General features: G+C 34.7%; 1 protein-coding gene across 1 annotated transcript; it reads right to left on the minus strand.

Moving 5' to 3' along the window:
- Window positions 1-19,992: 19,992 nt before the first annotated feature.
- LOC113096477 (interferon-induced GTP-binding protein Mx-like) lies at window positions 19,993-26,284 on the minus strand. The gene is made up of 6 exons (XM_026261878.1): window positions 26,132-26,284; window positions 24,758-24,966; window positions 24,013-24,147; window positions 23,784-23,938; window positions 20,476-20,614; window positions 19,993-20,374 (listed from the first exon to the last, which is right to left on the minus strand). The coding sequence occupies exons 1-6, from the start codon at window positions 26,167-26,169 to the stop codon at window positions 20,172-20,174; spliced, it is 879 nt and encodes a 292-aa protein (XP_026117663.1). The 5' UTR covers window positions 26,170-26,284; the 3' UTR covers window positions 19,993-20,171.
- Between the last annotated feature and the right edge of the window lie 1,339 nt (window positions 26,285-27,623).

The following is a 27,623-nucleotide window of genomic DNA, read 5'->3' on the forward strand; positions in this document are numbered from 1 at the left end:
ACAGAGTGACATCAGATGTATGTTTTTTAATTTTCTGTCATCCATATAATGTTGTATAGTCATGAAACTATGCATATTTCCTCAGAATGACTTGTCTTCTATGTGTACATTTTTTTGAAGTGTTTAGAAGCTGCACTTTTTTTTACTGGTTCCTTTTTTACTATTATTTAAAAAAATCACCACGACAAAACCATTCAAGCTATCCAAAAATTCATTCACACCTGTTCTGTAAGATTAATTCTTTAAACAGTGGTAAAAGAGGATGTGGTGCTGAACCTTCAAGAGTCACTTAAAACGTATCTGTCCATAAAGCCTATTAAGAATTATTCTTAATATACAGTTCACAATACTTCAGCTTGTTATTCTAATTAAGTGAGGGTCATTTTATCAGTAAAATTCCTAAAATACATATTATTTTATTTGAAAGATTTCTATAAATTATTTAAATCATACTCGTTTCTCCAATAATTATTTAAAAGTAATCCTATAGCTCCCTCTGGTGGCCATTATAGGTACTAAGAATTGCAAGCTTGATTTATAAGTTATGATAGTTTTAAATTTTATGCTGGCTCTTGAAAATGATAAAGCTATGAAACTTACTGTGCTTCCTTCAAATGAGGACTTCTACTTATATAAAAAATTATGAAGAGTTAGAATGAAAAATTTTAAAGATATAGTAAATAACTATTGTATTTTTTATGTTACTTTAATAAATCTCTATGGCAACACCATTTAAGCTATCCTAAACCCATTCACAATTTAACATCTCAGTATATTGGCATAATGTTGAAAAAGGAGTATGGAGTAGTATGAGGAGGAGTATGAATTCATTTACAGGCTGATTTTATCATAAATCCACAATAAAATTTCTGAGTTCTGTATCAATCTGTGTTGTTGTTTGTTTATTTTTATCTTTTATTTTTCATAGGAAGATAACTGACCCTTTACTCTCCTTTTTAATAAATGTGCTTATAAACCAAGGACAAGCTATTTATAGCTGTATTTATAAACTGCTTACTACTGACTATTAATATTGGGACAAGGCTTTATAAAGCATGAACTGACTATTTACTAATGAGTGCAGTTATTATAAAGTGTTATCAATGAATTTGCTAATGTTAACAAATTAGACATTATTTTACAGTGTTATCAAATCCTTAAATGACTCATAAGCATTTGTGAAAGTTCTGCTTGCATTACAGCTTAGTATTGATCTGTGAGCTGAACAGATTTACTGTTACATCTATGAGATTATGTAAATTCAAATAAATATAATGTCACAGGATGTCATAGGTCAGTATCAAATGAGTTTGAAATTATTATTTGCAGCACAAATAAGTTTTTTTTAGGATTTTTAAAAATCCCTAAAACTGACAGAAAAAGGTTAAGGCCTAAGCTATTTCTATGTGAGTGGCTAAATTTATTTTTGTTTTCATAATTGTAATACACAAACTATGAAATTATACAAAATGTATAAAAAGGTAAATAAATAAATACGCACACATTAAAAAAGCAGCCAAGTCGAATGAGTTTCCTTTTTTATATAGATTAAAATTGAAGACAGAAGCAAGTGGTAAATGTGGTCACTTTAATATTCAAATCCAGTAGATCCAGTTTATGTTCACGTGGCTGTTTTCGTTTATATTCGCCAAGCTATTATGTATTTTGAAATAATCTTGTCCGTTATGTGTTCGTTCGTACGACGAAAGACAGAAACCTGCAGCTCGAGAGATATGTTATTCTGCCAGTCGCGCTTTCAAATAGTCTTGCACACTTAAACAGGTCACAAACACCTGCATTTAGCTCTTGTAGTGTTACAATGGGTTTATTGTGTGCATTTGTGGTAATATTTTATTTAAAAAAGCTCTTAAACAAGAATAAATTCGTTTGTTTTGAGCTCGACACTGTACGCGCTGATCGGAGGCGTGATTTCAGATAGGCAGCCACAAATATTTCATTTTCACACAAACAGTTCAAAAACATCTGAATTTAGCTCTTGGTGTGTTCTAATTGGTTGATTGTGTGATATCGCTGTAATAATTTATTTTTAAAAGCTTTAAAACAGGAATAAATTCGTTTTTTCTGAGCTCTTTACTCCAGACGCTCGTGGTCACAGCGGTGATTCATCTCTCCTATTTCTCACGTATCTCTGGCCAGAAATAATTTATCCATGAGCCCTGAACCGGTAATAATCAGATATGTTGGTTTAGCTTGTCAGTGTGAATTAAATCTAAGTATTTATTTGTATTTTTAACCGATTTAAAAGTGAAAGTAAAAGTTCGGGAATTTAACCTGTAGGGGCGCAATTTCTCTCAGACAATGGAAGTCTGAAGCACATATACTAAAACAGAGGGACAGAGTGAGATGAGATGTCTGACTGTTTTTTTAATTTTCTGTTATCCATACAGTGTTGTAAAGTCGTTAAACTATGCATATTTCCTCAGAATGACTTTTTCATCTGTATGAAAAAATTCTTTGACGTGTTTGGAAGCTGCAATTTAAAAATACAATAATGATTCCCTTTGTAAGGTCATTTAAAAAAATCACCACGGCAAAACCATTCAAGCTATCCAAAATCCATTCACAATTTAAGTTCCTATCAGAAATACTGATGTGTGTTCAGAGTTTTGTGAAATTCTAAGTATGTTATTTGCCTCAAAATCACCTGAGAAGTATTCCAGTTTGACATGTTGCCACGCCAACAATTTTTTAGATATCAATATCCCACTTGCAGATTTATATCGGCTGTGTTTTAACATTATTCTGATGAAGTTTGAAGCAAATCGAGTAATAATAAGATGCTGAATTCAAATCATTTTGAAAATGACACACTTCCTTCTGCCAGTTGGTGGCGCTATAACTTTGACTCCTAATAGTCACATATATGCGATCGACATCATACAACGAATAATCTGATGAAGTTTGATTAAAATCAGGAAATGTATGTGGACGGTATTAGACACTTCCTGTTTCTCATTTCTCGCCATAATTTCAACGCCTCGCCACGAGCAAACCGTTCGAGATATCAAAAATCCCCTGGCATTTTTTCATCCCCAGTGTCTTGAGATCATGTTGACCAAGTTTGGCGGCAATCGAGAAAAAAACCTATGACAAGTATTTCAAATTCCAGAGCATGCGCTTTTTACATAACTCTAAATAGCTGACTTCCTGTTGGGTGGAGCCTATGACATGCAATACGAAAGTTGTTCGGCACGATGAGATCTATAGGTGTACTGAGTTTCATATGAATATGTGCAAGTATGTGTGAGCTATACATAAACATTTCTGACTGTGTTCCAGGGGGCGCCGTAGAGCCCCTGTGCCACGCCCGGGTCCCAGCTTCTGCAGGCTCCTAAAGGCCACAGATTCCAAAGTGTGCGCAAATTTTCAAGAGTTTTTGAGTATGTTAAGGACCCCAAAAGCCCCCACAACTTTGACGAAAAATTTGAATACTAAACCCTAAATAGCCAACTTCCTGTTGGGCGGAGCCTATGATATGCAATACAAAAGTTGTTTGGATTGATGAGATTTATATGTGTACCGAGTTTCATTCGTCTACGAGCAAGAATGTATGATATATGGCCCTCCATATTCCAGGGGGCGCTGTAGAGCCCCTGTGCCACGCCCGTGTATCAGTCTCTGCCCGGCCCTAATGGCCGCAGGTTCCAATCTGTGTGCCAATTTTCAAGACTTTTTAAGCACGTTAAGGGCCCCAAAAGCCCCCGAGACGTTGAAAAAAAAAAAAAAAAAATAAAATAAAATAATAATAATAATAAATATAGCTGCAAGCAGCGATGGCGGGCTCAAGCCACCAATGCCATCACCACCCCGGTGGCATCAGGTAAACTGTGCCCAGCGGGCACATGCATTCACAATATCCCTCTGGCAGTGAGGTTTTAAAGGATAGAGGGGAGCGTAGAGGGGAGCGTGCATTTGCAGTGGCTGGGCCACGACTCTGGAATACCCTGCCTTTAGAGATCAGACTGGCCCCTTCCTTGTCTATTTTTAAATCTTTGCTAAAACCTTTTTTATTTTCCTTAGTGTACTGACTACTGTGTTATGCTACATTTTGAAATGGGTGGTTTTAAATTTTTTGTCTGGTCTATTTTTATGTATGTGTAATATTATTGCTCTTATGTTAAAGCACTTTGGTCAGCCAGGAGGCTGTTGTAAATGCGCTATACAAATAAATTGAACTTGAACTAGAACTTGAACTTGATATGGCAGTTAAAGGGTTAATCCGAATCATCTAGACTTTAAAATCACATTCACAGAACAATATATATATATATATATATAACTTTAGTAACACTTTACAATAAGATTTCATTTATAAACATTATGTTAACATGAACAATATTTATATAGCATTCATTCATGTCAGTTAATATTCCAAACTTAAACATTAAAACATTGTTTTATTGTGATTTTTTTCCAAGCACATTTTACCAATTCCAAACCATATCAATCTTAATAACTACCATTATTTTTTATTTAATCATTTATGAGTGCTATACAATAGTCCAGGATAGCTGGAAGAGAAAAACAGGTCAAGAAGAACTGACAAAAGAATTGCAAAAGAATTAGGAATTAATGTGAAGATTAATTTTTAGTCAATTCTGCAAGACAGACTTTCAGGAAAGGAGGTGGAATAAAAATGAGCTCCTAAATCTTAATCCCAGATTCTGGAAGATATATTCCTCACACCATCGGACAAGAGAAGGTGGTGCTGGTCCTTCACGAGTCACTCTAATCTGTTCATAAAGCCTATATATAAAGACTTAATATATAGTATTTCACAATACTTCATGGTATTCTAATTAAATAATTTTTTGGAATCTTAGATCTCTCAGAACCTGACACATTGTAATTCTGAGACTCCAGGAAAGTGGCAGTTCTGTAAAATGTTGGCGCTGGAGACTAAATGCTCACTGATAGTTTCACACCTAATTCACTTAAAACACACACAAACACACACACACAGTGACAGAGGGACAGAGTGACATCAGATGTATGTTTTTTAATTTTCTGTCATCCATATAATGTTGTATAGTCATGAAACTATGCATATTTCCTCAGAATGACTTGTCTTCTATGTGTACATTTTTTTGAAGTGTTTAGAAGCTGCACTTTTTTTACTGGTTCCTTTTTTACTATTATTTCAAAAAATCACCACGACAAAACCATTCAAGCTATCCAAAATTCATTCACACCTGTTCTGTAAGATTAATTCTTTAAACAGTGGTAAAAGAGGATGTGGTGCTGAACCTTCAAGAGTCACTTAAAACGTATCTGTCCATAAAGCCTATTAAGAATTATTCTTAATATACAGTTCACAATACTTCAGCTTGTTATTCTAATTAAGTGAGGGTCATTTTATCAGTAAAATTCCTAAAATACATATTATTTTATTTGAAAGATTTCTATAAATTATTTAAATCATACTCGTTTCTCCAATAATTATTTAAAAGTAATCCTATAGCTCCCTCTGGTGGCCATTATAGGTACTAAGAATTGCAAGCTTGATTTATAAGTTATGATAGTTTTAATTTTATGCTGGCTCTTGAAAATGATAAAGCTATGAAACTTACTGTGCTTCCTTCAAATGAGGACTTCTACTTATATAAAAAATTATGAAGAGTTAGAATGAAAAATTTTAAAGATATAGTAAAATAACTATTGTATTTTTTATGTTACTTTAATAAATCTCTATGGCAACACCATTTAAGCTATCCTAAACCCATTCACAATTTAACATCTCAGTATATTGGCATCATGTTGAAAAAGGAGTATGGAGTAGTATGAGGAGGAGTATGAATTCATTTACAGGCTGATTTTATCATAAATCCACAATAAAATTTCTGAGTTCTGTATCAATCTGTGTTGTTGTTTGTTTATTTTTATCTTTTATTTTTCATAGGAAGATAACTGACCCTTTACTCTCCTTTTTAATAAATGTGCTTATAAACCAAGGACAAGCTATTTATAGCTGTATTTATAAACTGCTTACTACTGACTATTAATATTGGGACAAGGCTTTATAAAGCATGAACTGACTATTTACTAATGAGTGCAGTTATTATAAAGTGTTATCAATGAATTTGCTAATGTTAACAAATTAGACATTATTTTACAGTGTTATCAAATCCTTAAATGACTCATAAGCATTTGTGAAAGTTCTGCTTGCATTACAGCTTAGTATTGATCTGTGAGCTGAACAGATTTACTGTTACATCTATGAGATTATGTAAATTCAAATAAATATAATGTCACAGGATGTCATAGGTCAGTATCAAATGAGTTTGAAATTATTATTTGCAGCACAAATAAGTTTTTTTTAGGATTTTTAAAAATCCCTAAAACTGACAGAAAAAGGTTAAGGCCTAAGCTATTTCTATGTGAGTGGCTAAATTTATTTTTGTTTTCATAATTGTAATACACAAACTATGAAATTATACAAAATGTATAAAAAGGTAAATAAATAAATACGCACACATTAAAAAAGCAGCCAAGTCGAATGAATTTCCTTTTTTATATAGATTAAAATTGAAGACAGAAGCAAGTGGTAAATGTGGTCACTTTAATATTCAAATCCAGTAGATCCAGTTTATGTTCACGTGGCTGTTTTCGTTTATATTGGCCAAGCTATTATGTATTTTGAAATAATCTTGTCCGTTATGTGTTCGTTCGTACGACGAAAGACAGAAACCTGCAGCTCGAGAGATATGTTATTCTGCCATTCGCGCTTTCAAATAGTCTTGCACACTTAAACAGGTCACAAACACCTGCATTTAGCTCTTGTAGTGTTACAATGGGTTTATTGTGTGCATTTGTGGTAATATTTTATTTAAAAAAGCTCTTAAACAAGAATAAATTCGTTTGTTTTGAGCTCGACACTGTACGCGCTGATCGGAGGCGGTGATTTCAGATAGGCAGCCACAAATATTTCATTTTCACACAAACAGTTAAAAAACATCTGAATTTAGCTCTTGGTGTGTTCTAATTGGTTGATTGTGTGATATCGCTGTAATAATTTATTTTTAAAAGCTTTAAAACAGGAATAAATTCGTTTTCTCTGAGCTCTTTACTCCAGACGCTAGTGGTCACAGCGGTGATTCATCTCTCCTATTTCTCACGTATCTCTGGCCAGAAATAATTTATCCATGAGCCCTGAACCGGTAATAATCAGATATGTTGGTTTAGCTTGTCAGTGTGAATTAAATCTAAGTATTTATTTGTATTTTTAACCGATTTAAAAGTGAAAGTAAAAGTCCGGTAATTGCACCTGTAGGGGCGCAATTTCTCTCAGACAATGGAAGTCTGAAGCACATATACTCAAACAGAGGGACAGAGTGAGATGAGATGTCTGACAGTTTTTTAATTTTCTGTTATCCATACAGTGTTGTAAAGTCGTTAAACTATGCATATTTCCTCAGAATGACTTTTTCATCTGTATGAAAAAATTCTTTGACGTGTTTGGAAGCTGCAATTTAAAAATACAATAATGATTCCCTTTGTAAGGTCATTTAAAAAAATCACCACGGCAAAACCATTCAAGCTATCCAAAATCCATTCACAATTTAAGTTCCTATCAGAAATACTGATGTGTGTTCAGAGTTTTGTGAAATTCTAAGTATGTTATTTGCCTCAAAATCACCTGAGAAGTATTCCAGTTTGACATGTTGCCACGCCAACAATTTTTTAGATATCAATATCCCCCTTGCAGATTTATATCGGCTGTGTTTTAACATTATTCTGATGAAGTTTGAAGCAAATCGAGTAATAATAAGATGCTGAATTCAAATCATTTTGAAAATGACACACTTCCTTCTGCCAGTTGGTGGCGCTATAACTTTGACTCCTAATAGTCACATATATGCGATCGACATCATACAACGAATAATCTGATGAAGTTTGATTAAAATCAGGAAATGTATGTGGACGGTATTAGACACTTCCTGTTTCTCATTTCTCGCCATAATTTCAACGCCTCGCCACGAGCAAACCGTTCGAGATATCAAAAATCCCCTGGCAATTTTTCATCCCCAGTGTCTTGAGATCATGTTGACCAAGTTTGGCGGCAATCGAGAAAAAAACCTATGACAAGTATTTCAAATTCCAGAGCATGCGCTTTTTACATAACTCTAAATAGCTGACTTCCTGTTGGGTGGAGCCTATGACATGCAATACGAAAGTTGTTCGGCACGATGAGATCTATATGTGTACTGAGTTTCATATGAATATGTGCAAGTATGTGTGAGCTATACATCAACATTTCTGACTGTGTTCCAGGGGGCGCCGTAGAGCCCCTGTGCCACGCCCGGGTCCCAGCCTCTGCAGGCTCCTAAAGGCCACAGATTCCAAAGTGTGCGCGAATTTTCAAGAGTTTTTGAGTATGTTAAGGACCCCAAAAGCCCCCACAACTTTGACGAAAAATTTGAATACTAAACCCTAAATAGCCAACTTCCTGTTGGGCGGAGCCTATGATATGCAATACAAAAGTTGTTTGGATTGATGAGATTTATATGTGTACCGAGTTTCATACGTCTACGAGCAAGAATGTATGATATATGGCCCTCCATATTCCAGGGGGCGCTGTAGAGCCCCTGTGCCACGCCCGTGTATCAGTCTCTGCCTGGCCCTAATGGCCGCAGGTTCCAATCTGTGTGCCAATTTTCAAGACTTTTTAAGCATGTTAAGGGCCCCAAAAGCCCCCGAGACGTTGGAAAAAAAAAAAAAAAATAATAATAATAATAATAATAATAATAATAATAATAAATAATCCTAAGGAAAACAATAGGCCTCTCGCCCTTTGGGCTTGAGCCCTAATAATAAATAATCCTAAGGAAAACAATAGGCCTCTCGCCCCTTTGGGCTTGAGCCCTAATAATAATAATAATAATAAATAATCCTAAGGAAAACAATAGGGCTCTCGCCCTAATAATAAGAATAATCCTTAGGGGAACAATAGGGCCCTGCGCCCATTGGCTCGGGCCCTAATAATAATAAGAAGAAGAATAATCTTAGGGGAACAATAGGGCTCTTTGCCCCTTCGGGCTTGAGCCCTAATAATAAACAGAGCAATTCCAAGAGGGTCCTCACACCATCGGTGCTCGGGCCCTAATAATCCTTAGGGGAACAATAGGGCCCTGCGCCCATTGGCTTGGGCCCTAATAATAATAATAAACATAGCAGATACAAGAGGGTCCTCGCACCTCGGTGCTCGGGCCCTAATAAACAAAGCAGATACAAGAGGGTCCTCGCACCTCGGTGCTCGGGCCCTAATAAACGGAGCAATTCCAAGAGGGTCCTCGCACCATTGGTGCTCGGGCCCTAATAATAAACAAAGCAGATACAAGAGGGTCCTCGCACCTCGGTGCTCGGGCCCTAATTAAAAAACAGAAAACAAAAGACTCAAGAGGATTCATGTGAGAGAACAAGAATTCAATAAAGAGAAATGGAAAAAATTACTAATTTATTCATTTTTCCATCTAGGTTTACAAGATGGAAAATTCGTTTTTGACTTGATTTCTCATTTTGTCGTTTGGGGTTTAAAAAACGGTTTATGGCTTCAATATTTCATTCTCACTTGTGGGCGGAGCTGAAACGCTCCTTTCATCTGATTGGTCGAATCGCTCCGCCTTCAACTCGGTCTTTCATTCTTTCAGAATAAGAGTCTTATAACAGTAATGTCCGAAACCACCGCTCACTGTTAATTAACATAATATTTGAGTCAGATGTAGCTGGACACAAAATTCGTGTTGCTGCGACTTGCAAGTCACCCCTTTAAATTATTTATAGGTTACAGTATTGTATGAATATTGTCACATTGATTAATATAGTGCAAATAGTTCTGTCTCCTGGGATAAAAGTGAAGTGGAAATAAAAATCAATAATAGACTGAACAGTTCCATGATAATATGTCTGTAACATTTACCACTCTTGTCTTTTAAGTCAAAAGGCACTAGGTAGGTGTGTGTGACATTAATAATTAATTGTGGAAATTAATATATTTACATTTATTAAATAAATTAGAATTATTAGTTTTATTACATACAAAATCGAATGATGTTTCTCTTTTAGTCTTCTTTGTTGGCCTTGAGAAAGCCAACATATATTTGAACATTATTATCATTTATTATGAGAGATATAACGACTAAAAATTTTATGTTTCACCAAATTCAGCTCAGATCTTCAGACTCATATGACTCGTTGCTGTAACTGGTCAGACTTTTTCCTTCTCAAAAAAATCCTAGTGACTTTTATTATCTGAGCAATGAAGGTCTTTCACTTAATGTCCACTAGAGGAGGAGACAGGATTTCTGTTTTAGTAAGTTTAAATGACAGATAAATACATTAACTGCAAGTCAAATGTACTTGCACAAATGACTTGCTGTTACATAATACCCCTTATGCGTTGTTGGGGACGTTTTCGTCCACTAGGGGTAAAGTTGAGTCTTATTTTGGCCACAACTTTCTCAGTGTTTCAACTAAGGGAATGAATTTTGGTGACAAATCTTATTTTGACACATATTTTGGGAAAATGTTTGAAAATTTTCAAAAACTCAACAGTACACAGTGGGTAAATTAAAATGCTGTAAAAAATACAGATAAAGATTTTTTTTTTTTTTTTGCATAAATCTATTAATCAATCTCAGTACTGATCAAAACTACCAAATGTTTAAAAAAAATCCAAGATTTTAACTCTTTAATTGCCAAGTTCATAAATCGTGACAAATGATAAATTTTCAATATAAAAAGTAATTGTGGACTGGATATTTATTTGACCTTTTATGACAGTCTTGGGCATGTCAAAGATTAATAACAAGATTGGCTTTGATGTATTGTCAGTTTTTGTGCAGCATTAGATTTTAATTTATTCTCCCTCATTTATTGTTGTTGGCTGTTTTTGCCCCATTGACTTCCATTATAACTAAATTTTTTGAGCCATGACACCATAAAATCATGCACTCTTGATTGTTGGTGGTTTTCCCTGTTGGGAAGAGGTAACATTTGTTATTTTTACAGTTGATCAGTAGGTGAGACCATTAACCCTGTAGATAGGCCTGTGCAAAAAAAAGCTTAGTTTCTGGCTTGTATATGGAGTTTAACAGCAAATTATAGTGTGAGAGTGTGTGTGTGTGTTTGTGTGTGTGAGAGAGAGAGAGAGAGAGAGAGAGAGAGAGAGAGAGAGAGAAAGAGTGTGAGAGAGACATTTGTGCACTTACCTTGATGTATCTGAAACAATCCAAATATACACCTCATGCTCTCAGAACTACATGGACTAAACAATAAAAAAAGAAGTGTGTTTATGCACCTGCTGCCTTTGATGGTGAAAAGTGCGGATGGCCTATGTGTGAAATGCTTGTCTTTTTTTGATGGTAAAGCCAGTTTAAAACCTTTAATGTTGTAAAAAAAAAACTACTTTGAACATAATTTATTATGGACCAAAATGCAATACCAACTTAAAATAAGCAGCAGCTCGCGGGAGAGGTCAAGCTGCATAATCATCTCTAAAACTTTGGTTCAAGTCAAGCCCTTTCTCGTATTGCTTGCTGCTCTTCTAACCATCAAATGACCAGCAGGATGACATGCAAGTGTTTAAATCCATGTGCTTTGCTTTAGTTTAGTCTATACTTATCACCACCATTAAAAGGCAGCAGGTGCATAAATACACTTTTGTTTACTCCATGTAGTTCTGAGATCTGAGGTGTACATTTACATTTGTTCAAATCCATCAAGGTAAGTGCGCAAAGGTCTCTCTCACTCTCTCTCTCTCTCTCTCTCTCTATCTATCTTACACACATACACAAACTATAATATGCTGTTATACTCCATATAGCTTCATATTCAAGTCAGAAACTAAGCTTTTTTTGCACAGGCCTATCTAAAGGGTTGATGGTCCCACCTAGTGATCAACTGTAAAAAATAACAAATTTGACCTCTTCCCAACAGGGAAAACCACAAACAATCAAGAATGCATGATTATGTGTCATGGCTTTGCAATAAAAAATGTCATTATAATGGAAGTCAATGGGGCAAAAACAGCCACCAACAATAAATTGGGGGGGGGGGGGGATAATAATCTAATGCTTATAGCAGTTAATCTGAGTGGATGTTTTCATCCCGAACATAACGAAAGGGTAGTGAATTTGAGCAATGCACAAGGGATACATCATAATTTTTATTTGGCACCAGCAGCAGTTAATGTTGACAGCTAGCAGGAGTGTGGTGGGGTGCAAGGTCTGTTTTGACCAATGGATGGAGACCTCAAGGCAGTGGCCTAAATGCTGATCTGAAGATTTTGTCTTTATAGATTACAGTTTACATCGTACTTACTGAAGTACACATCTGCATGCAGACACCCAACTTTACAAATTAATTTATATATTTAAAACCCAGTCCTGAACCGGGAGAACGATGTTCTGCAGAGTTCAGTTCCAACACACTTTCTTGGACATTGCTACTGATCCTGAAGACCTTGCTTTGCTTAGGTGTGTTTATTTGGGGTAGCTAAACTTTGCAGGACACTGGCCATCCAGGAGGACTGAGAGTCCTGACATTAGCACTTTACATTCAGTGCATGTGATTTATCAACACCGAGTACATCTTAAAATGTACAGCTCATGAAAAATAAAGTTCCAGATGGACAAACATTAAATGCATAAATCAGTGTGAATGAAAAATAAATCTTCAAATTAATTTGGAGGTAGGTTGAAGAAGCCAAAATGGGAAGTTTTAAGTTCAGCTTGAAATGTAAAACTTCCTGTTTGTTGTTGGCGTCTGTACTGTATATTTTTTTATTGACTATTTTTAACTTAAAATTCAATTTTATACACCATCGTTTCCGTTTATATAACCTGTGAATATATCCTCTATTGTATTCTACAACAAAAACAATCAGAGCGCCTCGCTATCACTAGTTTTATTTTGATCTCCCGGGTCCGCAATTAGCTTATAGCCCGTTAGCATCAGCGGCGTGGTTTCATCTAACTGCGCTTACATTGCTAATACTCTATTCACACACATTACCACTGCTGTACTCACTGTTACTTGCTTTAATGGCGGTTGAATGTCTACCTTTGATTGCAGGTGGGGACACGCTCGAGCTGCATTCTGCTCGAGGCCGTGGGGAAGCAGATTCCTGACCTGGAGGTGAGGCAGGCCCAGCTGAGAGAGCGGAGAGCCGCATTGGAATCATCCCGGGCTGACGCTCACAAGTCCGGGGTAATGTACAGCGTGCTGCTAACAGTCCCACCACGTCTACTCGGTGTGTTTCTCTGCACAGGCCCGGTGCACCCAGGATGCACCCAGGATGGTTCGCAGCACGATGCCCGCGGCGTTGATTATCGTGTCAGGACCACTGCCCACGTATTGGCGAGGACATGAAAGGTTCAGCAGACTTTTTGCTTTAAATGACTGATTGTTGTCATGGTGTAAAGAACAGAAACTGTTATTTGTTAATAACTGGAATCTTTTCTGGGAGCGTCCTAGGCTGTTTACCGCTGATGGATTACAACCCCAGCAGAATCGGAGCGGAGCTGTTTTCTGACAACATCTTCAGGACACTTCGCTCTATGTGACTAGTAAGACAATTCTCAAATAACCATTATGATGAGTTTTGTTCCACCCGCTTAAATGATAGAAGTACTTGCGCTGTTAAAACTATTAAGACTGTGTCTGTTCCCCGAATAGTGAGGTCAAAATATAAATATAATGTAGGATCTAGAAAAAATCTTATTGTAATTAAACCAGAAAAATGTAAAATAAATGAACAAAAGTCGATAAGGCGCTAATCATGGGATATTTTAATATTCACGTTAATAATAATACAAATGATACATTAGGACTTGCGTTTACTGACCTAATAAACTCCTTTGGAGTCAAGCAAAGTGTCACCGGGCCCACTCATCATTTTAATCATACACTAGATTTAATTATATCTCATGGAATCGATCTTACTGCTATAGATATTGTACCTCAAAGTGATGATATTACAGACCATTTCCTTGTATCGTGCATGCTGCATATAACTGATATTAACTATATGTCTCAGTGTTACCGTCTGGGCAGAACTATTGTTCCAGCCACCAAAGAAAGATTTGCAAAAAACCTGCCTGGTCTATCTCAACTGCTATTTGTACCCAAAAATACACATGAATTAGACGTAATGACTGACAACATGGGCACTATTTTCTCTAATACATTAGAAGCTGTTGCCCCCATCAAATTGAAAAAGGTTAAAGAAAAAGGTACTGTGCCATTGTATAACAGTAATACTCACTCTCTCAAGAAAGAAACTCGTAGTCTTGAACGCAAATGGAGAAAAACTAACTTGGAAGTTTTTAGAATTGCATGGAAAAACAGTATGTCCAGCTACAGACAGGCTCTAAAAACTGCGAGGGCAGAGCATATAAACAAACTCATTGAAAATAACCAAAACAATCCAAGGTTTTTATTTAGCACAGTGGCTAAATTAACAAATTACCAGGCGCCACCTGATTCAAATATTCCACCAACGTTGAATAATAATGACTTTATGAATTTCTTCACTGATAAAATAGATAACATTAGAAATACAATAGCGAATGTAGATTCTACAGCGTCTAACACTTCAGGTTCATCCATCGCACCCAAAGATAAACTGATGTGCTTTACAACTATAGGACGGGAAGAGCTAAATAAACTTATAACTGTATCTAAACCAACAACATGTTTATTAGATCCTGTATCCACTAAATTACTGAAAGAGTTGTTACCTGTAGCTGAAGAACCGCTTCTCAATATCATTAACTCGTCATTATCTTTGGGTCACATCCCAAAACCGTTCAAGCTGGCGGTTATTAAGCCTCTTATTAAGAAACCAAAACTAGATCCTAGTGTACTGGCAAATTATAGGCCTATTTCAAATCTTCCATTTATGTCTAAAATTTTAGAAAAAGTTGTGTCTGCTCAATTGAGCACCTTCCTGCATAAAAATTATCTGTATGAAGAATTTCAGTCAGGTTTTAGGCCCCACCATAGCACAGAAACTGCACTTGTTAAAATTACACAGCAAAAAAATCTGAGTGAAATTAACTCTGCTGGGAGTACATGTGAGACCACACTCAAGAGTGTGAAAGTGTTAAAATAGGAGTGGTAAATCAACACTGAAGCAGAGTTAAAGTTAATGAGATTAATGAGATTAACTGATTAATTGAGGGATGATTGACCATTATTGACGAGACCTGATGTTAACATACAGAATCAACGAAGATGAAAATCACTATTTTTATGGTGTCACCATTATAGTGGTCAGTGTTTGCTTTAGTTGAGCTCTTGACCCCTAAAAGGTTAAAGTAAGATTTTAATTGGCTGTTATAACTGAGTTATAAAGCTGATGCACAAGCAAAGACTATTGTTATTCCAGAATTACTGAGTTAAAGTTACATTGTTGATTATTACCGCCCTATGATTCTTTAGCAAAGTATTTCCAGCATTTTAAATGTTATCTGAGGAATTTCTTAAAAGTTGTTTGTTCAAAAATCTTCCAAATGAGTCTTTCAGTTAGACATGCAAACATCAAGAATCAACCTGTGAATCTCAACAATGGTGAAAATAAAAAAGCATGTTGCAGTGCATTCTGGGTGCCATGATGCATTGCGGCGTGAATAAATTATTAGCTGAATTGTTTCAGTAATTTCCTTTATTCTTACTATTCTATTTTTGTTTTTTTATGTTTCTTTTAGTAGTTTGTTTTCTAATGTTTAGAGTTCTGTTTTTCTGAATATGCTGTTTGTCACCATTGTTGAGATTCCTACACAAATTTTTGATGTAAGTTTGTGTCTAAAACAAGCTTTTTCTTATTATCAGAACAACTTTCAAGAAATCATTTTAATTAATAGGTACTGCACAATCACAGGGTTGTTATAATCAATGAGGTCAATCAAATATGTTTAGGGTTTAATTGAGTTTGGTGATTCAGGTCGCATGCCTATGTTTAGATTTTTTCTTGTCTGTTTGCTACAATTCAGTTGTAACAGCCAATTCAAATGTGACTTTAAAAATGTAAGGCTCAAGAACCCTACTAAACCAAACACTGACCACTATAATGGTGACATACAAATAGTGATTATCATCTTTGTTGATTCTGTATGTTAACATCAGGGCTGTGTTCAGCACCGACAAAACGTTGCACAACGTTTTTTAAACAGAAACGGTGATGCGTTGAACACACTGTTCTGTTGACGCAAGAGTTGCAACTATGGCAGCTGAGAAGGCCATTCTTTGTGTTCTTTGTGTTTCTTACCTAATTTAGACTAAAACACATCTATTTAGCCACACATACTGACTTTATTTGTAGTTCATACGGTGATATATGGTGATATTAATACCCTGTATTTTCTTTCTCATTTTTAGGAAAAGCACTTAATTACCATTGTTTATTTCTATACCAAATGTCATACACTTGCAATGAAGCTAAAAATATAAACAACTACATCATTATGTTGATATCCTATATTTTTACATAAAACTTACGAAAAACATGTCTTCTAATATCCTCAGTTGTTGCGTATACCGAGCTGCAACGAACACATTTGTACATTATTTTCCTTGAAGCCATTGTGCGAGTTCACTTTAATACCGCATGCTTTATATACATGTTGCTGCTGATTGGACTGCAGTTCTGACACACCCACCAAACAAGAGAAAACACATCTCAAACCCCGTTGCACACCGGTGCACGCCGTTTCCAGGAAACATGACGTTCAACAAGGAAACCGTAGCAAAACGTTGCGCACCGTTTTGAACTTGAACATGCCCCAGGTCTCGGTCAATAATGGTCAATCATCCCTCAATTAATCACGTAATTATCTCATTAACTTTAACTCTGCTTCAGTGTTAATTTAATACTCCTATTTTAACAATTTCACACTCGAGTGTGGTCTCAAATGTACTCCCAGCAGAGTTAATTTCACTCTGGATTTTTTGCTGTGTACAAATGACCTGCTCCTTGCGTCAGATCAAGGCTGCTTCTCATTTCTAGTCTTACTTGATCTTAGTGCTGCATTCGACACCATAAATTATGACATACTCATAGATTGATTACAACAACTATACAGGTATTCAAGGGCAGGCTCTAAAATGGTTTAGATCCTACCTGTCCGATCACTACCATTTTGTTCACTTAAATGGGGTGTCATCTCATTTATCATCAGTAAAATATGGAGTACCACAAGGATCCGCCCTAGGCACCCTTCTATTTTCAATATACATGTTGCGCCTTGGTAATATTATTAGAAAATATGGAATTAGCTTCCACTGTTATGCTGATAATACTCAGCTATATATCTCAACGAGACCAGATGAAACTTCTCAATTATCTAAGCTAACAGAGTGTTTTAAAAATGTAAAAGATTGGATGACAAATAATTTTCTCCAATTAAAGTCAGATAAGACAGAGATATTAATTATTGGACGAATAAACAGGACACAAAATCTTGTAGATCAGTGGTTCCCAAACCTGTCCTTGCAGTACCCCCAACACTGCACGTTTCCTTGTCTCCCTAATTAAACACATCTGATTCAACTCATCAGCTCATTATCACATGGGTTAATGAGCTGATGAGTTGAATCAGATGTGTTTAATTAGGGAGACAAAGAAAACGTGCAGTGTTGGGGGAACCCCAGGACAGATTTGGGAACCACTGTTGTAGATTACAATCTGCAACTAGACGGATGTACTGTTACTTCCTCTACAGTCAGAAATCTGGCTGTTATATTAGACAGCAATTTGTCTATTGAAAATCATATTTCCAATGTTACAAAAACTACATTCTTCCATCTTAGAAACATTGCCAAGCTACGAAACATGTTATCTGTTTCTGATGCAGAAAAGCTAGTTCATGCATTTATGACCTCCAGACTGGACTATTGTAATGCACTTCTAGGTGGTTGTCCTGCTTCGTCAATAAACAAGCTACAGGTAGTCCAAAATGCAGCAGCTAGAGTCCTTAGGAGGTCAAGAAAATATGATCATATTACCCCAATTTTACAGTCTCTGCACTGGCTACCTATTAAGTTCCGTATCAGTTACAAATTATCATTACTTACCTATAAGGCCCTAAATGGTTTAACTCCTGCATACCTAACTAGCCTTCTACCACGCTATGACCCATCACGCACCCTAAGGTCACCAAATGCTTGACTTTTGGTAGTTCCTAGGATAGCAAAGTCCACTAAAGGAGGTAGAGCTTTCTCACATTTGGCTCCCAAACTCTGGAATAGCCTTCCTGGTGATGTTTGGGGTTCAGACACACTCTCTCTGTTTAAATCTAGATTAAAAACACATCTCTTTCGCCAAGCATTCGAATAATGTATCTCTTAAATTGTGAGTGTAGTTGCATCTGATCAAATGTGCATTTTTATTCATTAGCTTGGGTTAAACTAATTTTACTTTGTTGGATATGCAGCTATGCTAATGATGTCTCTATTTTGTTTCTATGTTTTGCCACGGGATGTAACTAGGATTTACACAAGCTCCAGTCTGGATCCAGAACACCTGAGAAGAGATGATACTGACCCTCAGAGGACCTCAGATGATGCTAACCCTGAATCAACAAACAGAACTAACAATTATGTGTGACTGCATCATAAATTAACTATTAATTAATAATATTGATATTAACAATCCTGTCTCCCCCTCTAGTGGACATTAAGTGTAAGACCTTCATTGCTCAGATAATGAAAGTCACTAGAATTTATTGAGAAGGAAAAAGTCTGACCAGTTACAGCAACGAGTCAGACGAGTCTGAAGATCTGAGCTGAATTGGGTGAAACATTAAAATTTTAGTCGTTGTCAATTACTCTCATAATAAATGATAATAATGTTCAAATATATGTTGGCTTTCTCAAGGCCAACAAAGAAGACTAAAAGAAAAAAATCATTCAATTTAGTATGTAATAAAACTAATATTACTAATTTATTTCATAAATTTAACTATATTAATTTTCCCAATTAATTATTAATGTCACACACACCTACCTACACAGCAAAATCCCCAGTGTTAATTTAACACTCTTGAGTGTGGACTCATATAAACACTAAAGCAGTGTTAAAAGTAACACTGAAGCAGAGTTGAAGTTAATGAGATAATTAAGAAGTTAATTGAGTTATGATTGACCATTATTGAAGACACCTGATGTTAACAAGCAGAATCACCAAACGAGAAAATCACAATTTGTGTATCACCATTATAGTGGTCAGTGTTTGCCTTAGTTGGGATATTGACCCTTCAGTTATTACCTTTAGATTTTATGTGGCTGTGGTGACTGAATTATCATACAGACAGACCACAGCAAAGGCAATCATGTGTGCCATTGATTGTGATTTGAGCTATTTGTTACAGAGTGACCTGAATGCCTGTGTTTAAGTTTCTTTACTGCATACATAAATTAAGTGAAAAAGAAAAGTAAGCAACCCAGCATTTCTGACATAGTATGACATGTTTTTAATAGTTAGTTCTCCGTAAAAAGTAATCTTTTGTTTGGACACACAGACATCAGGAATCAGCGTGAGCATCACAACAACGGTGACCATCAAAAAAGCATGTTGTAGCCAATAAAAACTCATCCATGGCTCACATCATGCATTGCGGCATGAATAAATTATGAGCTGAACTGTCTTTTTAACTTTTTATTCTAACTATATTTTATTTTTGCTGTTTTTATGCTGTTTTTTATGCAGAGTTGGTCTGTTTATCTCAATATGTTGTTTGTCACCGTTGTTGAGATTCACACAATTGACAATTGACACACAAATTGTGATTTTTCTCGGTTGGTGATTCTGCTTGTTAACATCAGTTGTCTTCAATAATGGTCAATCATAACTCAATTAACTTATTAATTATCTCTTTAACTTCAACTCTGCTTCAGTGTTACTTTTAACACTGCTTCAGTGTTTATAAGAGTCCACTTTCAGAGTGTTAAATTAACACTGGAGATTTTGCTGTGCAGTTAATTAGTCACTTAATTACCTCATTAACTTTAACTCTTTGAGAACTTGGGATTTGACTCGAAAAACATTTGTGATTTGAAAGGAATGAATTGGTTCCTACTCTGGTAAAATCTTCTGCTGAGTGGAACAAAAATATATAAGTAAAAACCTCTGGTATTACATTATGAATACATCATTACCTGAAATATCGGTGGTTCCTAAAGAACTGCATTTCCATCTCCATGGCTTTAGAAAGAGGGATTTTGTTATTGATGTCACTCTGACCACGACACCTCACAATAATATAGCCCTTGCTGAGAGGAATAACTTTGCCCTGAACAATGTTTAAAACATCAATCTCAGCTCCTCTGTCAATGAGGTCTGGCTTTGTGAGAATTGCTATAATTGGATAAACATGAATAACATATTTATAGGTATGCAGCATTCATGAAATATATGTAATAAAGAAATATATCATAGATAACAAAATGTTGGCAAACCAAGAGTTCTGTATCCCTCGGGGTCTACATCTTGTGCCATTCTTAATGCTTCTGTTGTTGCTATGTCAACATTGCAGGGCACAACAACTAAAATGATTGTTTCACTTTTGGCAATGTATTTTAATATCAGGCTTTTGATCTAAAAAGAAAAGAAAAAAAAATTCCCTTGTTTAAAGAGTTGTAAATCTCTTTGCCAATAATATACACTATAGACAAAAAAATGTTGGGTTAAATATAACCCAGTGCTGGGTTAAAAATTGACAAACCCAGTGGTTTGGTTGTTTTTACCCAGCAGTTGGGCTATTTTGTCCCAGCGTTTGGCAGAGTTATAAAGTCCAGGGGTCAGAAAGTAAAAGTCCTGCAGTATGTTTATTTCACCCATGAACTCAGACAGCTGATTTCAGCAGAGGAGGAACCATGTCATATATTTCAAGTCACAAGCAAGTCTCAAGTTAAATTCCAAGTCCTCAAAGAGTTAAACTTAATGAGATAATAAGTGACTAATTAAATGATGATTGTGCATAAGGTGATGAACTCCTGCTGTTATTGAGAATTACAAGAGGATCAGATGTTCTTTTGGTTAAAATGATATCATCATCAGGAGATCAGTGTTTTCTTTAAGTTGGACTCTTGATATTTGAATTGGTGTGTTAGCTCTCTATGTAGAAATGCATGTGGTGTTGTACAGTGACGAGAAATTAGCTGTTTATATCTGATGAGTTAATCTGCATGAAACTGTCCAGATTATATTCAAAATAACTTTTTTAAATCTATATATTTGGATGTTGCATTGCCAACCTTGTAGAGCTATTTTTTTTTCAATTCCATTATAGAAGTTTGTCATTCAATAATCCAAAGAAAAAGACAAATTCACAATGCTTGTTCATCATAAGTGATAAACAAAAGTTGTAAGTTAGTCTGTTATTTCAAGCTTTTGACTCAACAATATTCAAACAATTGCTATAAAACAATATTGCAATTGCTTAAAAACAAATTATTTTGAAGTTTTAAAAGGATCCAGAGACTAAGTAAAGAAAACCGTGACCACAATTATGGTGGGATTGTGTTTTTTTTTTTTTTTTTTTTTTTTTTTTTTATAAAATTCAGTTGATTCCATCCAAGGCTGTGGCAATAGTCAGTTGTATCTCTTGTGTTTCTCTTTTCTTCAATGATGCTGATTTTTAACAGCAGATGTTCATGACTAATGCGCAATTATCATTTATTTAATCACTAACTTGAACTCTTTGAGGACTTAAGATTTGACTTGAGACTTGCTTGTGACTTGGAAGGAATTACTTGGTTCCCCCTTCACTGAAATCAGCTGGCTGAGTTCATGGGTGGAATAAAAGTATGGCAGAACATTTACTTTATGACCCCTAAACTTTATACTGGGTCAAAACAACCCAACCGTTGGGTTTGTCCCTTTTTAACCCAGCCCTGGGTTATATTTAACCCAGCATTTTTTAGGGTGTATTCTTCCGCAGAACCTGATTTTACCAAGTGAGACATGTACCTGGGACAACATCTTTGTTGTCCCTGGAACAACATCTTTGTTGTCCCTGGAACAACATTGTGATAAACCAAATCAGATTTGAAAAACCAGTTTATAGATTTTGTTAAGTTTACGCTTAAAATTACTGCTTGGTGCTTGTACATCAGTGTCATTCATCTATCATTTCCTCTGATTTTAGGGATTACTCATGGTTAAGGTTAGATTTAGGTGTAGGTATATGGTCAAGAATATATTTTTGGAGTAAAATGTTGTTCCAGGGTCAACAAAATATGTTGACCTAGGAACACATCTAACTCAGCAAAAGCAGGATGTGCATTTACTTCCGCAATGTAGATTATCTATAAAAGTAATATAAAAGGTTAGAGGTAGTGTTCATCACACCCTCAGTGTAATTCATAAGCAATTTGGCAACATTTTCAGATGATTTGCTTACACTCTCTTGAAGGTTAGCGTTGGTGATGGATATCAATTAGTGGTTATGTTTAAAGTTTTCTGAATGTGTATGATTAATGATGAATGTGTATTAAGAAAGTAACTCTTCTTCTTGGCCCGGTTTTTCAAAAGTAATCCAGTAGGATTTTGGATAATGGATTGGATCAAATCTTGAAAATTTGTTTTTAAAAAGAAAAAACGGATTACGTTATCGGATTAGATCACATAATCCAATTTTAGTTTTAATCCGGATCAAACCTTTAGTTTGGGTTTTTTTAGAACTTTTTTGTAGGATTTGGATCACTTTGATCAAAAAAATCTGGATTAAACTGATCCCATCAGAAGGGTGGATTCAGCGTGGATATCATGGCAGAAATGTAATGAAAACTTTAAAAATGTATCAAATAATACTAGATTTGGATCATGCAGTATCTTACAAGATATCCTATTTATTCATAATGTTTTAATTTTATTTGTTCATCCGTCAGGCTACAGTGATTAGGTATGCTTTAACGTATTCAGCGTTTCAGTATAGGCCTTCATCAAAGTAGAAAGAGTTTGGCCTCATAAAATAATCCCCCAAACAGCTGTCAAAATTGACCAAAAACAATAAATTTTATCCTGTCACTAATTTATATATATATATATATATATATATATATATATATATATATATATATATATATATATATATTAATCACAATTGAAAGTATTTTTTTACATTAAGTCTTTTTTTTTCAAAACATCTATACTTGATACTTGTTATAAATATCCTCATTGTACAGTGTTTGTGTTGTAGGTCTCAGGTGACCGGACTGCTGGAAGAGGATGTGGTGGGGTTTTTCTTGTTTTTAGTTTTTTTTTTTTAAATGTGTGGGTTTTCATTTCAAATAAAAAATAATTTATATTGACCCCCACACTGGCTTGTTGCTCTTTACATATCTATAGTTCTACATTGTGATTTCCTATCCTGTTTGAGCACTGGTTATCCAGATTTGGTGATCCTGAAAAATTCCTATCCAGATCAGATTGATCCAATCCGATGTTACTTTAAAAAACTGGCTCCAAAAGTAAGATGGATTACGTGATCAAGGATCGCAAAAAAAAGGATTACTAAATCCAGATCAAATTTATCCAGATTAAACCTTTTGAAAAACCGGGCCCTTGAGTTCTTAAGTTACTTTAAATTAGATTTGTCAAGGAACATTTGGGAAAGATTTGAAACAAACTGTTGTGTCAATCTTAATATCTACAATGTTCTTTTGCAGATGTGGGTTTACAATTTAAAAGCCTGTTCACACAATGTCAACATATTAACATTTTTGAACAGTCTTTTAGATTTTTATGCATTGTATACATTCACCTGATCTGCAATATCATCAGGTTGACCATGAACAGGTACACGGGTGATACCAGGTAGATCGATCAGAGTGAGGTCACAAACATCAGGAGAAACAATTTCCAAAGAGATGAGTTCATTTGAGATTCCAACTGTATTTCCAGCAAGCTTGTTTTGAGCTGTCAAACACATATTCAAAGTAAATGCTGGATATGTTGGTTATTATATATAAGGTTTTTCTGTTGATACTGACCTTCTCTGACAAGGTTATCCACCTTTAATGGATCATTAAAATTCTCTTTGTGACCACCGTAAGAAATGGCCCCTGACCATGGTCCTTTTTTTAACTTTCGTAATTTCAACTCAAGAGGACAGCGAGTGACAATACCTTAAAATAATAATAACAATTATAGGTAAACGATATACCTCAATGATCTCAAGGTTTCCTAGTTTTCAAATTTCATTTATTTTCTCACATTCTAACAAGATTGTGAGAATCAATTATATGAAACGAGATTTGAAAAGCAGAGAGTAAAATTTTTGAAAATATTTACAGTGAAGACTATATAACACTATACATTCATGAATATTGTATTAAATCCATATGGACTGATTTTTAATAATGATTTTATGTCATTTGAATAGCTTGACAGTTCCTTTTGTGTAAATGTGTAAATGAAAAATACAACAAATTTATACAACAAAGTAGTGAAAACACACACACACACAAACACATTTAATTGCTTTTGGGTTTCCTTACTTTTACACTTTAGGCAAAATATTTGTTAAATAATACATGTAAATGATACAAATTATTTTCATTTTCACTATTCAAAATGATTAAGTGCAAAAACCAGATGATTACATTATGGAAATATATATATTGAGCATGGCATAAAGATGTGAATGCACTGCAATATATGTTGTATTGCAATAGTATAGTTTAATTAAGTCACATGGTAATGAAATAAAAGGCAATTCAGAGTTTTGAGTCTTACCACTTCCTCGTGGTAAAGCCACACCCGAAAGTGCCTCCAAAACAGAACTCTTTCCAGAACTCTGATCTCCCACCACTGCAATCGATGGTAGATCCATATCCTTATCAATGCCAATCAACCTCAGAGAGTCAATCAATTCAATCAAAGGCTGAACAGACTCAATAAAATGATTATGGAATGCTCCGTGAGTCTGTAACTCTGAAAATGATCTGTAAAATTAAAACATAAAAAGAGAGAAACATGCAGAAATTATTTAGCCCATTAGTTGGAGGTTCTTTAGTGGGAAAAAGTACATAAAATAATATCTTCAAAAACCTTTCACTGCTGGGATTAAGACAGGCCAGCATGTTAGTGTTCTGATATGAATTTGAATATTTAAAAATGAGGCAACATCAATATATGAGTTGAAAATATTTAAGTATTTAGTATTGCATTACATATGGGGGCTTCTTCAATTATAAGCACTTGTTGATCCAATAAACATAACCCTTCTCATCTAAGAAATATTATTTAACAGCATGCAATGGTGGAAATGGCAGTGATGAAAATTATATTTTAATATTTCACATAATATATCAGACACACTTAACTTTCTAAGGCTAATTTTAAAGCTAACACACACACATCACCCTTATCCAATAATACATTTATTTTTTAATATTTATTCATTTAGCAGACGCTTTTATCCAAAGTGACTTACAAATAAGGACAGTGGAAGCAATCAAGAACAACAAAAAGAGCAATGATATATAAGTGCTATAACAAGTCTCAGTTAGCTTAACACAGTGCATGTACCAATGGCTTTTAAATAATATAATATATAAAAAGAAAACAGAGAGAATAGAAAAAGAATAGAGCAAGCTATTGTTAGAAGTCTTATATATACACACACAGTTGCATAATAAATTAAAAAATAGAATACAAAAAGATTAGAAAGGTAGTTAGATTTTTTAAAGATTACAATTACAATAGTCAGTGCTAAAGTTAGAGAGTCAAATAAAGATGGAAAACATGGGTTTTAAGAAAATTTTCAAAAATGGCTGGGGAGGTCATTCCACCAGGAGGGAACATTTAATTTAAAAGTCTTTAAAAGTGACTTTGTGCTTCTTTGAGATGGCACAATCAAGCTACGTTCACTTTCCAGAACGCAAGCTTTTAGAGGGCACATAAGTCTGTATATATACGTAATTTCCTTTATACTATCATGTGTTTAGTTATACTCAATATAGTATACATTAAAATACAGTTCTTTTAAGTCTTTGTCAAACTGAAAGATAAAGCAACACAGTATTTATGAAATAACGAAAGAGTAAACATTTTAGAAAAAAAAAAAAAATTTAGTGAACAAACATCTAAAGCATCTGAATACTTTACCTCTCTGTGCCTTCCATAATTTGTGCCTGACCATCCATAATTTGTCTAAAGATGAATTAAGAAAGTCCCAACTGAGATATGATTTTTAGTAACTTCTTTAGTATTAGCAATTTAAATGAGCACCTGTTTAGTACTTTCAATTTAATGGTTTCACGCAAATTGTTGTCTTGTTTCCTTATCAAAATCCCTTAGGTTTATATAGACCATCTTTTAGGCTATTTTCAGCATTCATTAACAGAATGTACACCAATAAAACAAAGTTCATTGTTTAAGAAATTAAAATCAGATGACTCATGTGAAATAAATGAATTGTCTGGAAACAAATATGAAAGGTCAGAACTTATTCATATAAGTCAGGGCCACCCTGTTTGATTAAGATTATTTGTAGAAGCACTGAATGTTACAGTAGTTTCCTGGCTTCCAGCTGTCCACAAGTAAATCTTCACTGAGGTTTGAAACCCTTGAAGCCTCCAAGCTAACAGAATTTTGTTACAAGAACATTCTTTGAATATTCAGTGTTGGTTCTAGCTGTTTTAATAGCAGGTAAAAGACTGCTTTAACATTGTTTTTGCAACAGTCTTATGTTATTTTGCTTTGTTTTTGGAATTGAAATGTTACATGAGAATGGAATAATAAACAGAGTCTAAAGTTCATATAAAATGTACACACTTTAATGATTTCTGTAAAAAAAGTTGAGCTTTCTTGTAAAGATAGACATCGGCACTCATCATACACTCCTCAAACGTGGTGACAATCAAAAACAACAAAAAAAAAAAAAAATGCAGCAATGCATGCTGTGAGCCATGAATGTGTTTTGAGCGCTGCCATGAAGTATGTTACCGTTGTTGTGATTCATATTCCGAATTTTGATGTCTGTGAGTGTATTAAAAATTCAAAACAAATAAATGTTACAAACAAAAAGGTGATGCTGACAGTGTATATGCAGTATCAAATGTTAATAATCATCTGAACTGCAACAGTAGTGTTGCAATTCATTTCTTTAATGTTGGTAGACTTTTTAAAGCCACTTTAATGCTGTTATTTGTCTTTTACTTAGACATATTGATCTACTTTATGAACAAAAAATGTTATATGAAATATTCTGCAATTTCTGAAGAAACAACTTCTTTTAAGCAAAGGGTTAAAAGCCCAACTAAAGCAAAAGCTGATTTTCATGATGGTGACTTTAAATATAAAATTTGAGGTCTAAACCTCTGTTATTCACAATAAGAATTTATGTAGACGTCTAACAGAAAAAATTTAATCTGGGCAGTTATAACCAAAGCTTGTGATGCGGTTTGTGGAGTTGAGATTTGAGAGATCTTGAGAGATTTAAAGAATTGTATCTCCAGTTCATCTAAGGCTGTGGCTGAAGAAAGTTGTAGTTTGTGTTCTTACATCTCTTATATAAAAGTGTTTGTTTACAGAAGGTGTTTGAAACATTGAATGTTTCAGAAACATCATACTAACCTTTTAAATACATTCCTCTAAC

Source organism: Carassius auratus, unplaced genomic scaffold (genome assembly GCF_003368295.1).
Source record: "Carassius auratus strain Wakin unplaced genomic scaffold, ASM336829v1 scaf_tig00215941, whole genome shotgun sequence".
Lineage (NCBI taxonomy): Eukaryota > Metazoa > Chordata > Actinopteri > Cypriniformes > Cyprinidae > Carassius > Carassius auratus.